Here is an 18,269-nt window from a genome sequence, read left to right on the forward strand (position 1 = left end):
ACGTACGGGAATGAGTTATCAGCTGTCTAATCGTAGAGAACACAATGTCGAGCCTTAAACTGTAAGCCCGTATTGGTATTGTTTCTTTTATTTGGCTGTCGAACATTATTTATGGTTTGAAATATGATTTTATGTAAAATAATTGATATGAAAAAGCCGTCTTATAAGTTATGACCCCATTTCACCACACGCAAGTGGCAGAAATGACAATGATCAGCTGACGCATTTTTCTTGGCCGAAGTCAGAGCGCGCGGCCCGACGCACCACGCGTATTTGGAAATTCCGACCTCGACGAGCATCAGAAGCCACCTAACAGGCGTGTTCGAAACCGCAGGAGATGATGATGAACGGGTTTATCGAAACTTGATTGGATGAGCATATCGGTAATAGCGATTTCAGTGTGTGCATTTATTGTTTATAGTGGTGTGAAATGTGGTTGGGGTACGACCGACAACCCGTCGGGGCGAATTTCGCACTGGGGTACTCAAAATTTGAAGAATTTAAGACGTTTCCATGAGTTTTGAAGGTATGGATAAGTTCTAAAAATCCGGTTCTCCTTATCTGGGCCATTAACTCCATACGGTCCAGGAAAGCTGGCACACTACCTTTAAGCCACCCTAACCAAAGTGTCACTCTGGGTCGCACTACGTGCCCTAGCTCGGCACACTCTCTGACAATGCGTGTCTCCGCGCCCTCTATAGGTCCTGTAGTGTAGACTCGCATGAAGCGTTTGCGATGACCAGATAAACATTAGACTACTAGCGAGCGGTCCTCTCACGGGTGCGCGCGTGCTGCAGGGAGCGGTGAAATGGGCGAACAACTCAGTCTCTCGTCTAACCTCTGCATGAACATTGAACATTCGTACAGTTAAAAGGAAACCGATAAAAGCTCTTGGATAGGCGAGTCTACTGGACACTGAAATGTTGCAGATTGCATGGCAGGTCGAGGTCAAGTCAAAGGGCAAAGTCAGTTGGTTTCGCAAACGAGACAGGGAAGACTGTTTGACGGCGTGCAGCCAGAGCGTGACAGCAGATCGGGAAGACCTAGCTGTCATTGTTCGTTGGTAAGCACATTAGGACACCGTGTATGTAAATTAACTACACAGTGAGGGCCAAGAAGAGGTCAAGCTGCCATAGGTCAGCACAAAGCAGATATTGAATATTATAAGACACTTGTAGGTATGTTGTTTTATATAGAATAATAGGAAATTTGAGCCGGTCCTGTCGCTCAGTTGGAAGAGCGTTGGACTCCGCGTGGTGAGAGCACGCGTTCCCGGTTACAGCAGTCCGGGTTCGAACTTCGAAGCGTGACGGGCGCGTGACGTTATGAGCCTCCTAACTGGTATGGTTGCGGTTGGTGACAGGCCGTAGCCAGGCGAAGTCAGTGAGGTGACCGGCCGTGCGTGGCAATGTGCGCACGTTAAACTTTGGACTCTGAATATTGCCATAGAACATGAATATCGCAATCGGAGGGTAGAGGGCAGGGTCAACGCAACAAGCTTCGCTTAGCTGGGATCTGTCCTTGTGAATCCTTCTATTCAAAACATTCGGACTAAATTTATAGAAAAAATAATAAACTCACTTAGGCCAGTAACATAGCCAATAACTGGCCAGTAACATCAACTCTCGCCGCTAGATGACAGTAGTAGAACGCCTGCAGTTATGCTGTGCCGCAGTGATCAGTAGTTTCAACTCTCGCCGCTAGATGACAGTAGTAGAACGCCTGCAGTTATGCTGTGCCGCAGTGATCAGTAAAGTCTTCTCTCGCCGCTAGATAGCAGTAGTAGAACGCCTGCAGTTGTGCTGTGCCGCAGTGATCAGTAGTTTCAACTCTCGCCGCTAGATGACAGTAGTAGAACGCCTGCACTGTTATGCTGTGCCGCAGTGATCAGTAACTTCACCTCTCGCCACTAGTTGGCAGGACCAGAACGCCTGCATTTATACTGTGCCGCAGTGACCAGGAACTTCATCTCTTGCCGCTAGATGGCGATAGTAGAACGCCTGCAGTTATGCTGTGCTGCAGTGATCAGTAGTCCTCTCTCGCCGTTAGATGGCAGCAGCAGAACGCCTGCAGTTATACTGTTTGGACTGTTATGTTACGACCGGGACGCGAGATCTCACCTCGCGGAGTCCAAGGCTCTACCGACTGAGCTACGGGACCGGCTCAGGCGGTTCCGGAAGTTGAGGTTAACATAGTTAAAATTGTCAGGCCACCAGGTCAGTCCAACTGACCTCACCTCGAAAAAAAAACTTAAAATGTTCGGCTATAGCTACACCGACGGCACGATCGCCTTGAAACGTTCAGCGATTGATATGAATAATGTTAGGATAAGTATGCATAATATATTATTATTTCTTAAATTTAGCACTAATTCAGGCACTTGGTATTTCTAACTTATCACGCATGGGGTCACTGGCGGGCTCCTGGGGGCCTACATCATTCTCTGGGAGCCCTAGGCGGGCTCCTTTGGGTCTTTCCAGTTGACTAGCATATCAATAGGGCTTCACGCGCGACTCAACTTCTGAGTTATTAAATTACAGCTACAATGGTCTCTGAGGAGTCCCACCTGTCTATTTTTGGAAGAAAACGTTTCATTGGTTTTTATCAGACATGTGCTTGGATCCGGAAAAATGGATCTGAGATCCGATCCCATGGATCCCGATCCGAGATCCATTCAGATCATAGATCCAACCCCTCAATTTTGTCGAGAGATCTACTGGGATCATAGATCTGACCCTTCAATTTTGTCGAGAGATCCACTCGGATCATAGATCTGGCTCCCCAATTTTGTCGTGAGATCCATTGGGATCATAGCTCATAGGTGCTCAAAATGTTAACAACTTTCTTTCATAAGAAGTTATGAATACCAAAGTATGGTTAGAAACAAACAATCTTATACAAAGGCCATATTAGTAAAGGCATCCAGTTACATTATACAGAATACAAAATAAAGGAGGCTCATGACGGTCACAACTTGAGAGAATTGAGTGACATGAAGATTGTTCACAGTTCACATACCTACCAACAGAAAAGTTTGCATTAACAATTAACATAGAGGTAAGTCAAAGTAATGACTAATGAACAATACATAACTAGGTACAGTCGTGTACAGGTTGATGGTCCCCTACTCCTTATACACCGGGTTCCTATGGCTCAGCATTGGCAGCAGCCGCCTGGTACAGGGACCCGCAGTTGCTTCTGTACACACTAGTATTTCAGCGTATTCTTTGCCTGTGACACCGTTGGAGGCGAATTGGGAAATTATTGTGTGCTTATTAAAACCATCATCTGAAGGGCTTTAAAATGATGTGCTGCTCTCCTAATTCAGTGAACTTTTAATGGCTATATCAGCAAAACATTGTTTTCAGCGCTTTTTCCTGCCCCATTCCTTCTGAAACCTGGAACCGCTTATTCCATTTACTCCTGCCATCTGACGATGGTCGTGCTGACTACTAGTTCCGGCGCTAGTTACTGCTCCAGTTTTGCACCCGGCACAAACTCAGGCGGCACCGGGCCGTGGCTCGACCAGGGGAGGGTCGGACCGAGCCGACTGCCTGGGGCGCGGTTAGATCGGACGCCCTGCTGGGGAAGGGGACGGGAGTGAGGGGGAGGGGAGGAGGTGGTCACGTGGTCCGTCCAAGCTCGCAGACGGCCTGTCCTGCGCCCAGCCATGTTCCGTGATCCAAAATGGCACGAGAGCTGTGGAATGCCTGGAGGAGACGCTTCGAAAGCGACCTTCAGCAGCACTAATTTACCATATTCTGTGGATATAAATGAATATTATCTTAATGCAGAAAAAAATGTATGCCCAAGCTGTATAGGCTGTATCTTTTTTAAAGTTGTAAATAGGATTATTCTTAGGGACAATTATAGGTTTCGTATACACAGTGAATTGTGTTACATTGAGCCGTTTCGCTGTTACGGTTACTAACTGAAGAGTTATCCTTTTTTCTCACAGGGAATGACAATACAATAACAATACGAATAAAACCAGACGTTTCGCACAAAAAAGTGCCTCCGTCAGTGGCAAGAAATAAGTAATTAGGCATACATGTTTTCTTTCGCTAAAATCGATGAAGTAGTTATATTTATTTTTAAATCTTTTTAGCAGTCTTTTAACCCTCGCCCGCACATGGGGGGGGGGGGTGGTTGCCACCCCCCCCCCAGGCAGTCTTTCTGCTCTGCACTCAACATTTTTAGAGCTAGAAGGCTGATTTTTCGTATAGCTGCTCCTCTATCCTTTCTTGATGTCCACTGAAAATTTCAAGTTTCTGTGATTTTGGTTTCGGAGATATGATCTTGTTTTTCAGGTCATGTCATGACCCAAATGGCCAATTCTCAACATCTTGCGTTTGCCATGGGCCTTGTGAGCTTTTGACACCCTGATTTGGGCCTTTTTTGCCAGTCTTACCTCCCACCTATCATGGAACATGTTGTTCGACGATGTACAGGGGTCAAGGTCAGGGTCAAGGTCAACCTAGGTCATCTAAGATAATTTCGTTTTAGGCAAGCTGAATTTACTTTTTGTGAAGTTTTTTGACTGCATTTTTGGTAAAAGCTTCTCAGATCATGATTTCATGTGATATGGACCCAAAAACAATCGGTGCACACATCAGTATACACACAGACACACACAGACATACAAACACATATAATTGACCTTGACCTAACTTGACCTGAAATGACCTCAGCAGCAAAATTCTGGTCGGATAGTGTGACAAAGAGGTTCTAGCTGGCTTGGCACCAGAAAACAGCATCGTCATCGGTATTTGATAAGCAGCGCATTTGATATCCAACGGTGACCCAAAACAGCAACATTTTTTAGTTTGACCTGACCTGGAAGGTCAATGACTGACCTGAGAAGGTAAAACTGGGTTTCATTGGATTCGTCTCTTCCCAAAGAATCTTTTTGGTCTTTACTGCTAAGCTCTATCTCCAACAGGAACGAAATGGCGCGGGGGGGTGGCAACCACCCCCCCCCCCATGTGCGTTCTAGGATGGGAAAATGGCATGTGCGGGCGAGGGTTAAAGGAAATAGTTCACATTTTAACATGGGTTTTGAACTGGAATAGCAGTTCCGTAGCTTGGGCTGAGACGAGCATAAATCAGGAGCTTTTACAGCCCAACGATCACCCTAGGCAAAGATATTCTATTTCTCGTCCCGAAAAATGTGTCTTGCGTTGAGGATGTGTGCCTTGCATATATTCGCATCCAGTATGAAACGAGCATGGGTCCCGAAAATTCTTCAGAAACTAGAGAAATTATCTACGAGAACTCTAGGAGAAATTCGCTCCAGTGAGGCGCTCCAGTAACAAAAGCACGAGCAGATCGCCCAAATGCCGGTGGCCGCGATAATTTCTCTAATTCTGAAGAATTTTCGGGACCCATGCTCTTTTCATACTGGATCGCGGTGCCTTACAGAAACTGAAAAGTTCTTCCTATATCAAAAATATAGAAAATAATCTTTTGCTGTAAAAAGGTTTTATTTTCTTTGCTGATCATTTTGAACATAAAAAATCACAAATCCATTGCAAAAAAAATAATTTCGTGAAAGTGAACTATTTCCTTTAAGCGCATCATGGAAGCTTATAAACATGTGTGCTATTTTATCGGCAACCCGGCTAGACCGAGACGGTGCCGCATATAGTTCTCATCGATGTTAAACCTATACACTTATTTTTATCCAATATTGTCATTGTCCGTGAGAAAAACATACTCTTATGGACTGTTCTCAGTTCATGTAGAAATTGTTGCATATTCATCAACACAGATAAAATGAATATTAGCCCTCACCACACACATAAGTAGATGTAAGTAGACCGCGCCCCCTGTTTTTCACCAATAAATCGCGGCAAAGCGAAGGATTGCGACGATTCTTTGGTGCCCTGGAGTTAATCAATTTTACAACTTTCCAGAAAATTAAATAGCCCTTATTATTTGTCCATCTTGTCTGAGAATTTTAAATCTTTGAACCAAATTACCTTTAACCCTCGCCCGTAAACGGTGTTTTGCCACCTTCGCCCATGCAGGGGGGGGTTGGTGCGACCCCCCCTGGCGTTTGAAAATGGAGCGTCTTAGAGCTTAGCGGAAAAGACCAACGGATTGCTCTCAACGAGATCTCGCGATTGGTGGTTATTTTTTGGTCCTAGGTCAACATTTGACCTATTTACGACCGGTCAAAGGTCAAATTTTCGGAAAAATCTAACTTTTTCATATTTCCGCGCCGATTGCGGCAAAACGGTAAGAGGTATCGACTTGAAACTTTCACTATCGTGATTCTTGATCAATTCTCTATCGTTTGGTGTGTATTTCGATGTCATAACTCTAAAAATGATGCGTTGGGAGCATCCAGTAACCTAGGATCTCAGCATTGACCGGGACATAAAAATAATTGGCTTTCTCTCGTCAGCGATGACCAGGACCCTCAAATCATCGGATTTCTCTCGTCACGAGCAGCTCGCTCTTTTTTTTTATTTTTCAGCGAAGCTCTGGCTATTTTTATCAAGGGCCGAATGGCTGAGGGTTTCTACGCCCCTCCGCTACATGTAAGACGCTGAAAAGAAATGCCTAAGTGGGTGAGGGTTAAATATCGATTGGTTTTTAAGTGCCGAAGCCCGAAACACTTTAAGTTACTTCGATAGCAGTTTTTAAGACCAACGAGCTCAAATACTATAACTTCTTGAACAATGTAAGCACCACATAAAATGAATCGTAAGAGAAGCGGCTCAAGATTAAGGAGCTATGAGACACTTAATAAAAAACGGCATAGATTAGAAACTGCACCTAACTTGCACTGATTTTTAAACCTTCTCGTTGCAGACTGGTAGATTAAATTTTAGGATTGATTTCAGCTGATGCTCAAATGGAGCTATTCATTCGTTCATTCATGCGACCATCCAATTCCATTCATAAAAGAAGCCAGTGACAAAATTGTTCATTTTAGATAAGTGTGAAATACAAACTCAATAAAAGTTTAATGATACGGCAAATTTGACAGCTTTTATAATGAACAGACAAAAAACTTAAACAAATCAAAGTTGAGAGCCCCAAATAGGGGAGAGTGAGGTAAGATGAGCCAAGGGGCAAGTTTAGCCACCCCATGTTTCTCAGCTCCTATGGCGCTAATTGACTTGAGCTTCCATGTGCCGTTTACTTACGATGTTCACGTCTTTCACGTCTTTCACGTGAGACGGCAACGTTCTCGCGCTCAGCCCCGGTAACATGTGGTATCACCCCTAATAACTAAGACATGTTTTGCCTTTAAAATGAGATGGTTGTTATCTGCGGTGCATGGTTATTTTCCTTAGCAGGTGTCAGCCATTAATCGAAAATGACCACGGGTGGGGTAAGATGAGCCATTTTCACCTGGGGTAAGATGAGCCGGATAAGCCATTGTTGTCTCCGCTGTCGAAAACCAAACTGAGCTGCGCTTGTTTCTGCTGAATAAAAATGGTAGGAAATTGTTTTTTCTTTGTTGATTACACAAGTTGTAAGTGAATTGCAGATTATCTGAAGGATAATATGATTTCTTCCTTGATAGAAAACTTGACGAGTTATTGGAAGGCTTTAAACAGTTACTTTTTGATGGAGGAAAAAACGTTGCCATAAGTATGTATGCCATGGAGTAAATAAAAGAGCCCACTCTTCGCCGCGCCCGGGAAAAGAAGAGGTTCGCTTTTTCTATCCATGCTCAACTTTCCCCACGACGTGTCTCAACTTACCCCGCCCATGGGGTAAGAGAGCAACGTGCAAGATGATTTTTGACGCAGCCTTTCAGTACAAAAATAAGCGGTATGAAACATTTCTGGCCACCATTACATGCGCAAATGACCAAAAGTCCGTCCAAAAGTCCGTCCAACCCGTAAACGCAGAAAAATGATCAGTAAGTTAGCCTGTAGCTTACGAAAAAACGGCTCAACTTACCTCATTCTCCCCTACGTGACACAATTGAGGGCATTTTTTTAGGCCATCACAGTATTTGTCAACAATTGTTGTTTAGGAGACTGGGGAGGGTGGTTACTGGCTCATTAACTGCCCCCGCCCCCCCCCCAAAAAAAAGGAAAGAAAACGAAACCGATCATCCGCGAAAAGAACTATTGAGCTCGAACCAAGGTGACGAATCGATTTATAGGTATGCAGGATGACTAACGATGCCACTTGTTGACTTCTTGTGTCAAATAAATTCCATCATCTGGATAGCACGTCAACTCTGTGGTATCACTATTTGACATTTTGCAACAAACGTATACCATTTGGCGCGACTAGCCTCATAAATGTTCTGAAACTAAAACCGTTTCTTCGCAATTAACTTGGACGACGTCATCCCAGCTTATGCACGACCAAAAAAAGATATCGCTTCAGGATCACTGGCCCGAATTCCAATGCTTAAAGTTTACTCAAAGCCGGTGTGGCTGAGGCACTCTTCGCTACATCTCGTGACGGCCACCATTGTGTTGCATTTTTCGGTAAGCTATAAGTTAATAAGGAAAGGATTGGTGAGTGGGTTGAAAACAGCCCTCACCCTCCACCCCCCCCCCCCCTTCTTCTGGAAACATAAGTAAACGAAAGATCTGGCGATGGTTTATCCACTCTCCTCTGCCGCCGCGCTGCGAGGCCTCGATTCGATCGGTATGTGGCTTCCTGAGCGATCCTCCCCGGAGGCAAGGTGAAAGGTCATGGCCTGTATCATAAATTTATACGTTGCTGAATATGTTTTATAGTTCTTCCAAGGCCTTGGACACCGTTTTATTATATCGGATAAGCATTGCACTTTCTTGTCAATCAATACATCTAAAGAAAACTTGATCATAATCTTATACTGCGGCAATTGTAGTTCTGCTTACGGTTGCCTCTTTATGATACGGGCCATCACCACCTCCACTGCGCTGGAGCTCTGGCGTTCTACCCCTCCCCGCTACGGACCGGCCCTCGGGCTAGGTGTGTTAGTACTGAGCGCAAACCTGTAGTAGTCACGTGACTTTCATTCACGTAGCGGGAACGGAAGCTATAGGCGATACCAAGGACGGGCTCTGGGGAGGCAACCGGCGCGGAAAAATAGCACGATTGTAGTTTTGGAAGAATATCTGTTGCGGTAAGAGGAATTATACAAAACAAACGTCCTAGGAGCAAACATGTGTTATTCCTCCATACTTTGCGCTACATTTCATTTCTCCAATGGCCAGCACTTAGCAAATAATAGCGCAATTCTAAATTGGTAATATATGTGTACAGTAGCAACTGCGGGTCCCTGTACCGGTAGGCTGTGCCGCATGACCCGAGAGTGAAGCGGCACAGTCTACCCACGCCGTTTGACATCGGCTCGGGTCGCCGGGTGGAGCGCTTTGTAGACCAGCTATTGCGTCAGACCAGCGCGGGGGGAGGGGCTCGTCTCGGTGGTTGGAGTGGGCTGGCGAGTGGTGTGGGGCGTGTTGGTGGACCATGGGGGCTGGGCGGGTGTGTGTGGTCACTTGCTGCATTGCACATTTTGCGTCGCTTAACAATTGCATTCCTGTTTTTGCTAAGCACAATGCACAGAAGACCCAGCGAATATAATTTACTTGTGCATTGTGCAAAACGTGGGCAAATTTGGCACGGTATCGAGGCAACCATAGGTCTTGTGCCACATATATGCATGATATTTAGGCAATACGCTTATGAAAATGGTAGATTGATCGGATTGATCCTGGATGTCAATTCGTATGCTAAATGTCGACATGTATTAAATGAACGAATGAATGAATCAATCAATCAATCGACAATCGACATGTAGATATAAAACCGTATAAGTGGCTCGCAACCACTAAAATCAAACCAGATCCTAACTCGGAAAAGTAGCCGGAGCCCCGATGAGGCTCGAACCGGGACTCCACGTTGAAAGTTTTGCCAATGATCCATCATCACTCCACCAAGCTAGAGCGACCGGCACCCGAAACCACAAAAACATTCATTGACTTTGCTGCCGACCTCCCGGCCCCGCCGCCCGCCCGGCCAGACTTTGCCCCGGCCGTGGCCACCATCCGGTGTAGCTCAGCGTAGGAGTGCTAGGCTGCCAAACTGACCGGTAGTGAGAGGCCCGGTTCGAGACGCTTCGCGTGCTGGATGTTTATTTCTGTGTCCGAGGCTATGCGATTAGTCCACTTTTCAGAAAGATTATTTGGTGACAGGTCTGTTTTCTTTCTTTGCTGCAATTCATGAGGAGACCGTATGGACCCTTACCTGTCCTTCCGCACCCCACTTGGAAGATGGGTGTTTGAACTTCCCTGGGTTTTGTGAATATCTCTAAAGATAATTTTTGGAGGGTGGATTACGATCGGTTCTATGCGACAAGTGACCAGTACTGACCACACACACCTAGCCCCAGGTCCGCTCACTCCCTCCCCACATCACCCCGCCCCACACCACACTCCAGCCCGCCTCATCCACCGACCGAGCCGAGCCAAATAGACAGGCCTGACCCTTACCCCCCCCCCCCCTCCCCCAGCCGGTGTAACGCAGCGTCCGGTCAAATCGCTCTTCCAGGCGACCCGAGCCGGTGTCATACAGTGTGGGTAGGCTGTGCCGCTTCACTCTCGGGTTATGCGGCACAGCCTACCGGTACCAGGCGGTTGCTACCAATGCTGAGCCATAGGAACCCGGTGGATAAAGAGTGGCGGACCATCAACCTGTACACGACTGTACCTACCACATCACAATTCATGTTAGAATCTACATAATGATATTGATAAGACCATCTTGCATTAGACAACCATAAGGCTTTCCAGTTTCCAGCTACCACAATTGATTGATAAACAATAAAAGATGATACTGACACATGTGGCTTGGTTAGGTAAAGGTATTTCAATCTATTGAAAGAAATATTTGATAAAATAAACTGAGATATAAACAAAAGTATAAAAATATTCAACAGCCTGCGGAAGCGATGGGAAGCGAAATATCAATTGTAATGGCCTTGGATATTTACCGTAAAATGATTATTTAGTATCTAAATAGAACTCGTGACGTCATTTCAAATAACAAATGAGCTAGGCGTTCTACCTTCGAGTATAATGAAAATAAATAAAAAATCAGACTGGAAATTCAAAATTCTGGAGTTTTTTTTTAAACAATGTTCATTTTTTCTGCCTCACATAATTTTACGATACGATTGTTTGTGAATATCATCTTTGTAGCGTTGAATTTAATGACGTAAACGTAAGCTGAAACGGTATTACATGGCCTTGAGCGGTGTGCGCCTTGCATCTTTATTTTATTCACTTTTCAAAAGAATAACAATATCTTACGTCATTAGTTTAAAGGACCTATTACGGGGAATCTTTTGGAATCATCACGGTTTTGGTCAAATTAAGATTTTTCATTGGTCAAACGATAATGACGTAATAAAACCATATTACCAAAACGTGAGCTGTGAATTTCGTTTGTCTTTTTTTGGGAGGCTCTCTCATAACAAAAGCACAGCATGGCACCATGACCACATGTGTGGCACGATGCCAAAAGTAGGTAATCTGAAGAAGTTGATGCCATTTTTGAACTTGTAATTTTGTTAGGAAAGTATTAGAGGTTGGTTGCTATTCTTACTAAATCGAAATTGTGTTGCACAGTGCACATACGCTCAACGCACAACGCTCATATGAACATTCTGGATTGGGATTTCATACCTGGCAGAAGTGGATTGCTGGATTATTTTTAACAAAACTGACCTATTGGCTTCCAGGTTTGATTTCCTTACATCTGTCCATAGGCGGCAGAACAGGGGGGGGGGGGGGGGCACCAGGGTACAGTGCCCCCCTAGATTTTGGCATTTTAACATTAGCCCTACTGGCGTTGCATGGAAAGAATGGGACCAAAATGAAATTCTGCAGTGCCCTGCTGCCACTGCATCTGTCTGTACTGTTTGTTCATTGAATTAAAGTGGCTGTAGCTTGTTGATAAGATTGTCATCAGTGCTGTCATGAAAAAGTTACAATTGGTCACAAAAAGTAGCAATATGCATGTTCTTGGTTTATTTTAGATGTAGTACAAATGTTGTTTATTTAAATTCAAATTTCATGATGATACCTAATGATTACAAGTGGTCTTAACTAATAACCATGTCCACAAGTGATAATTCTCAATTGTATTGCACTGTAAGGTGTACAATTATGTAGGATAAGGGTTTCATTGGCTACATGTTGTCGTGAGATCCATACAGATCATAGGTCCTCCACAAATTTTTGCCCGCTGGATCCACAGAGATCTCACTTTTATCTCACTTGTCAAAAGTTGTTGAAAAGGTTGTGTGTGACCAACTGTCGCGGTACCTATCGGACCACAACATTTTTTACAACCAGTACGCCTACCGATCATGTCACAGCACGGAGGACGCCGTGCTCGACGCTGTCGAATGGATCAGCCAGAACTCAGAGCGGGGAGAGGTCTCCTCAGTCACGGCAGCTGACCTCAGCAAGGCCTTCGACAGCGTCGACCACGGCGTCCTCCTGCGCAAGCTGGAGTGGTACGGGATCGACCCGACCTGGTTTGGTAGTTATCTTGGCGGCCGGGGGCAGCTGGTCAGGGGCGGCAGAACAGTCCTGCCGGTCCCCTACGGGGTTCCGCAGGGATCCATAGCCGGGCCGATCCTCTTCAGCCTGCTGACGAACGACCTGCACTGCCATCTACCGGACTGTCGGGTGATCACATATGCTGACGATGCCCAGCTGCTCGATCACTCGCGTCCTGACCCTCAAAATTTAGCATCACTAAAACAACGTGTCGAAAACTCCTTGGATGTCATGAAACACTGGTTTAGCTCAAATTCTCTTAAAATGAACCCTCAAAAGACCGACTTCATTCTCATCGGAACCCGCCAGACTCTCAGCAAGATCGAAAACTTTCATATCTGCATAGCTGAGTCAGTCTTAAAACCGTCACCAACCATCAAATTGTTGGGGGTGACTGTCGACTCGTGTTTGGCCTGGGACGCCAACATCAGTCACATCGTCAGGAGGTGCAATGCCCTCCTCATATCCCTCTCCAAGTTCCGCCACCATTTTGACCAGGAAACGCTAAAGTTACTCATTGAGACCCACGTGTTCCCTCACATTCTGTACTGCATTTCGGTGTGGGGCGGAACCACAAAAAATCAACTCACTCGGATCCAAAAACTCATCAACTTCAGTGCTCGGATCGTGACAGGCGTGCGGCGTCGGGAGAGGATCGGGCCGGCTCTGGCATCCCTGGGCTGGCCCAGAGTGGAGCGGCTGGTGTGGGAGAGGGACCTACTGAAGGTGTGGAAGGCGCTCCACATACCAGCTTACCCTCTCTCCATCCGCCGCATGTTTGTGTCCCGCTCTGAGGTGTCTGGTCGGGTCACACGCTCTGTAGAAGCTGGCGCCCTGGAGCTGCAGAAGTGTAGGCTCTCTTCCACACAGAGAACGTTTAGCTACCGCGCTGCTGCCGCGTGGAACCGGCTGCCGCCGGCCGTCAGGGAGCAGCCCACGCTGTCCGCGTTTCGCCGCGCAGTGGCGGCCAGCGAAGCCTGAGGTCTTGGGTTGCTGTGTTTTATTCCGGTTTTAGTGCAATTAGTTGTCTTATTGTATCTGCCAGTGCCTATTGCCTTCTTGCATTTTACTGTATTGTGCATGACGCTGAATCCTGAAAAACCATGTTATGTGGATGGATTTTAGATCAATACATACATACATACAAGCACATGTCTGGTTTTTATGTTTTCTTGCATGATAGGCACTTTGAGAAAGGTATCCTCAAATCGTCAACTCGATGAATCGATAAAAATCACGAACATCTCAGGAGGCACACTGCTAAATGCTAATACCAATGCATGCGTACCTACTACCTATATAGCTATAGGCAAGAGGCATGTCTTTTTTGACATCATATTGGACCTTCCTTCTCCCCCCCCCCCCCACCGCTCAGCAACTTTGACTGCCGGGGATCGGGCCGGCCATGAAATGATCATTTCATGTCTCCCGGCCCCACCCCCAAACCGAAAGTCTGGATGGATCCACCCTGGTGCCCTAGCTAATCGCTAACTAGAATCGGCGCACACAGATGTCGCAGTAAACAGTTTATAAGCGGTTTGTTTGCATAGATGTCGCGACTATAGCGACACATGCAGTGCAAATGGTAGCAGACAGCAGTAGTTTCCCCTACGAAAGTGATGGTTTTCTACCAGAGCTGGGCATTGCGCAACTTAGGTCCGCAACTCCGCAACTCCGCAACTTGCGGACTACCCTCTTGGTAGCGGAGTTACGGATCGGCTACCGTGCCCAAAAAAGTTGCGGAGTTGCGAGTTGCGGAAGCGAAAAATTATAAAGCGCAACCGCTACCGGGGCCGCCACCGCCGGCGCCTGGCGGGGGCGCCACTGCACCCTTTGCACTGCACTGCACATGTTTCTAGCCTAGTTATTTTTTTTAGCTGATTTCAATTTAGCAACCATTTGAGCATTAACGAAACAGTTTTAGTGCCTTCGTAACATGTTACGAGGCTTTCAGTGGTGGTTATTGGTTGACACCTAGGTAGGTACTATGGATAGGCGGTAGGACGCCTACTGGTTGACCCGACCTGACCCGATCTGGCCTAAATGCGTGAAGACATTATCTGCGATAAAAACAAACATGAAATTCATGGTCAGCGCCCCGAAACCAAACCATAACAGTTTCACTTTACGAAGATCTAGCAGGTCCCGATTTTCCCGACTTTTGGGTCATTGACCTGGCCTGGAAGTTCAATCAATGACCTAGGACCTTATAATTGGGTATCATCGGCTTCCTATCGTCACGGGCAACACGCTCGTCTTTTCCGCGAAGCTCTAGCTCGATCAGGTGCCGAACGGCAGGGGAGGGGTCCAGCCGACCCCCTCCACACACACACACGCACGTTAGACGCTGTAAAACACCGCACACAGGCGAGTGTTAAGTCAAATTTTATGGTCGCCAGCACGGGCCGGGGTGAGGGGGTCTTTGGACACCCCTCCGTAAGGTTTTCCGCAGATATATCAAAAAAAAGGCGGCGCGCAGCGCAGCTGTTTTTGGCACTGCTATTAACACATCCTTTCCACACATTGTATCAACATGTCAGACCCAGGTCACCTCAGGTCAGGTCACCAGGTCAAGTCAAGTGACCCAATCTGCGAAAAAAAAATCAAACACGCGCCCTAGCTACACCCATTGACCAATCACTTTGAAACTGTCTGCATGTGACAAGGGTAACAAGATATACAAGGTGTATGTCTCATATTTTTTTTTTATATTTGTGACCTAGGGTCAGGTCAACTGAAGACCTCCCTATTATAAGTCAAATAGAGAAAATACCTACAACTCGTAGGAATTTGCGTCAAAATGATCCCAAACAACTAAAACATGCATGAAGTAACGCTGGCAGGTCATTTAAGTCGACTGGTGTCGCAATGACCTGCGTATTGATCATTATAGGTCACGTGGCGTCATCAGTCACCAACAGTCAGGTCACCAACAGAGGTCGACCAAAGGTAGGTACAAGCTGTGAGATATAACACTTCACTTCAGGACTAAAACTGATAACATGGGAACCTAATAGAGGTGGGTAGCGGAGTTGCGGAGTTGCGAGTTGCGGCTTTACAATCTGCAAAATAGTTACGGAGTTGCGATTGCGCTTTGAGTACCTCAGGTTGCGGAAGGTAGCGGTAGCGGTTTCCGAATTTCGGTAGCGATGCCCACCTCTGTTTTCTACCACAGATGCTCGTCGAGGTCGGAATTTCCAAATACGCCTGTGCCGCAGTGATCAGTAGTTTCAATTCTCGCCGCTAGATGACAGTAGCAGAACGCCTGCAGTTATGCTGTGCCGCAGTGACTAGTAACTTCACCTTTCGCCACTAGATGGCAGCAGAAGAACGCCTGCACCCTGCAGTTATACTGTGCGGCAGTGATCACTAACATATTGGGAGCATATTGTCACTACCTACATATTGTCACTACATTATCACTACATATTGGGAACATGATTATAATGTGAGTATATTCTGATATACAATAACCGCAAACCATTTAAAAAAGAAACCTTTTCAGCAGGGATGCGGAGCCGGAGCCGGAGCCGGAGCCGGAGCCGCCGGAGCCGGCATATTTTGCCCGGAGCCGGAGCCGGAGCCGGAGCCGTGAAACAATATAGCCCGGAGCCGGAGCCGGAGCCGGAGCCGTCAAAAAAGGGGGCGACTCCGGCTCCTTTTCTTAAGAAGAAACAATTATTTACCTAGTTCGGTTTGACAGTACAAGGCGTAAAACAATGTGGTATTCAAAATAGCCTTGTTATACAAATACAGAAGCAACTAATACCAATCCCATCGCCTTTTTCTTCCACTCGTATTTAATTGATCGCATAGGGGATGTACTGAGTAGAAGCCGGAGCCGGAGCCGCCGGAGCCGGAGCCACCGGAGCCGGACCATTTTACTCGGAGCCGGAGCCGGAGCCGGAGCCGCCATGACATTTCACCCGGAGCCGGAGCCGGAGCCGGAGCCGATCTTTTTCTCCGGAGCCGGAGCCGGAGCCGGAGCCGTCTGAAATTTCCACGGCTCCGCATCCCTGCTTTTCAGAGCTGATTTGCGTGAAAATATGTACCAAAATAACCTCACAAATAATTTATGTATCCCCTTTTTACAAATAGGTTTAGGTGTAAGAGTCGAGGGTACTGAAAGTTTCGTCGCGATCGGCCGATTTTTGCATGCGTTATTCGCGAAAAGCCGAGGGGGTCCATCCGACCCCCCCCCCCCGACAAGTGCGAGGGCTAACGGTAGAAGCAAGCAACTTTTGAAGCGGCTGTGAAACATTATCCTTCAGGGTATTCTTGCGCTCGATATTACAGCACAGGTAGCACCTAGTGGTACGGATATTTTTTTTTTGCACCCTACGCGGCTCGTCGAGCTGGGTCGACTGGTATACAATAGAAATTTCGATGAATTTGACACACACCGTTCCGTGCTTCTATCCTCAGGATACTGAAATCCTTCTCTTCCACGCCGCAACCCCCTCCGGGCTGGACAGGCAACTTTATCTCATGCGGGCTGCTCCCTTGGAGCGGCACCGCTGCTCCCGAAGGAGCGCACCCCGTAGCCGGGTGCAGTGAGTGCCTTGGGGCTGGGAGGCCTGTCCTCTGGGCGGGCTTAGCCCCGGCGACTCACTAGGGTGCCTGCCCAGACCAATGTCTCCCCCCATATCCTATCATCCTCCCGGCTCTGAAATGGTCTCATTGGACCGAAAGGGCCTAACCCAACAAAACAAACAAACAACGAATTTGACACTGTTGTTCCTGCGAAACCTCGATATAACTTATTCCCGGACAGTAGCAGACGATAGGGTGCGCCGGGCTGCTGCAGGTCGGTCCGGCGTTTTCAGTTCCCGGTACCCGGACCACCGCCGCGCGGGATGTGCGGCATTTACTGCGGCGAGCGGGTTCAACGTGCTCCCTGCCGCCCTGACCGACCACGCGACGGGCTACTGTGCCGGTGACCGAGCCGTCGCCTGGCGGGGGTCCGGGCTGGCGGGGCTGGACCTATGCTCTGACAGGTGCATGCTGCATAGCGCCGGGCTGTCTCCGTCACCTGGGCTCCGGTGCGGGCTTCTCGGCCGACGGTCGGAGTGCAGCTGTATGATGGCGATGTGTGTGGGCGTGTTTGAATGCGTGCGACACATCTTCTTTGTTGTTGTTAGACGCTGTGACTGGGGAATTTAGGCCTTTTTATAGTGCTTTGTGAACGTTCTATATGTTTTTAGGAACATGAAACTTGTTTTGTTTTGTATTGACAGCTGCTCATCTTTTTTTGCAGAAATTCCCGGAGCTGAAATTCAAGTATGTGGAGGAGAACGAGCCGGAGGACTTTTTCATTCCGTACGTGTGGTCGCTGGTGGTGAGCGGCGGCGACCTGCACTGGAGCACGGCGGCCGCCGGCTGTCTGCTGGCCGCGGACGCCGCGCCCTCCTGAGCCGGCCGACCGCAGCTGCTACTTACTTGTTGACGTTTATATGCCCCGAATAGACTATAAATGGTGGGACGCGGCGCATCGGTGCTGTTAATGCCTTGTCGGGTATCGCTGGTGATCAATATCACAACTTTGTTTTTAAATTGTCTGTCATATGCAAAATATTATATGCCTGTGAAAAACATGAAGTCAGTGGGCTTATGATTATTGCAAGGTTTAGGACGGAGTTTACGAAGGATTTGCTAGCAGTACTTGGCCTTGTAGTAAGGACATGACTTGAAAAATACACTATTAGTTTGTACGATAACTTACTAACAGCTCTT

General features: G+C 47.1%; 1 protein-coding gene across 5 annotated transcripts in view; it reads left to right on the forward strand.

The window, feature by feature from the left end:
- The window catches only part of LOC122387738 (dymeclin-like), a 49,440-nt gene extending 31,306 nt beyond the window's left edge, over window positions 1-18,134 (forward strand). For all 5 annotated transcript variants that reach the window (XM_043378202.1, XM_043378176.1, XM_043378185.1 and 2 more), the window contains exon 14: window positions 17,794-18,134. In XM_043378202.1, coding sequence (XP_043234137.1) covers window positions 17,794-17,949 — 156 coding nt within the window. In that variant the 3' untranslated portion in view covers window positions 17,950-18,134. The remainder of the gene's footprint in view (window positions 1-17,793) is intronic.
- Window positions 18,135-18,269: the final 135 nt, after the last annotated feature.

This window comes from Amphibalanus amphitrite, unplaced genomic scaffold (genome assembly GCF_019059575.1).
Source record: "Amphibalanus amphitrite isolate SeventyFive unplaced genomic scaffold, NRLGWU_Aamphi_draft 000017F_arrow, whole genome shotgun sequence".
In the NCBI taxonomy this organism is placed as follows: Eukaryota; Metazoa; Arthropoda; class Thecostraca; order Balanomorpha; family Balanidae; genus Amphibalanus; species Amphibalanus amphitrite.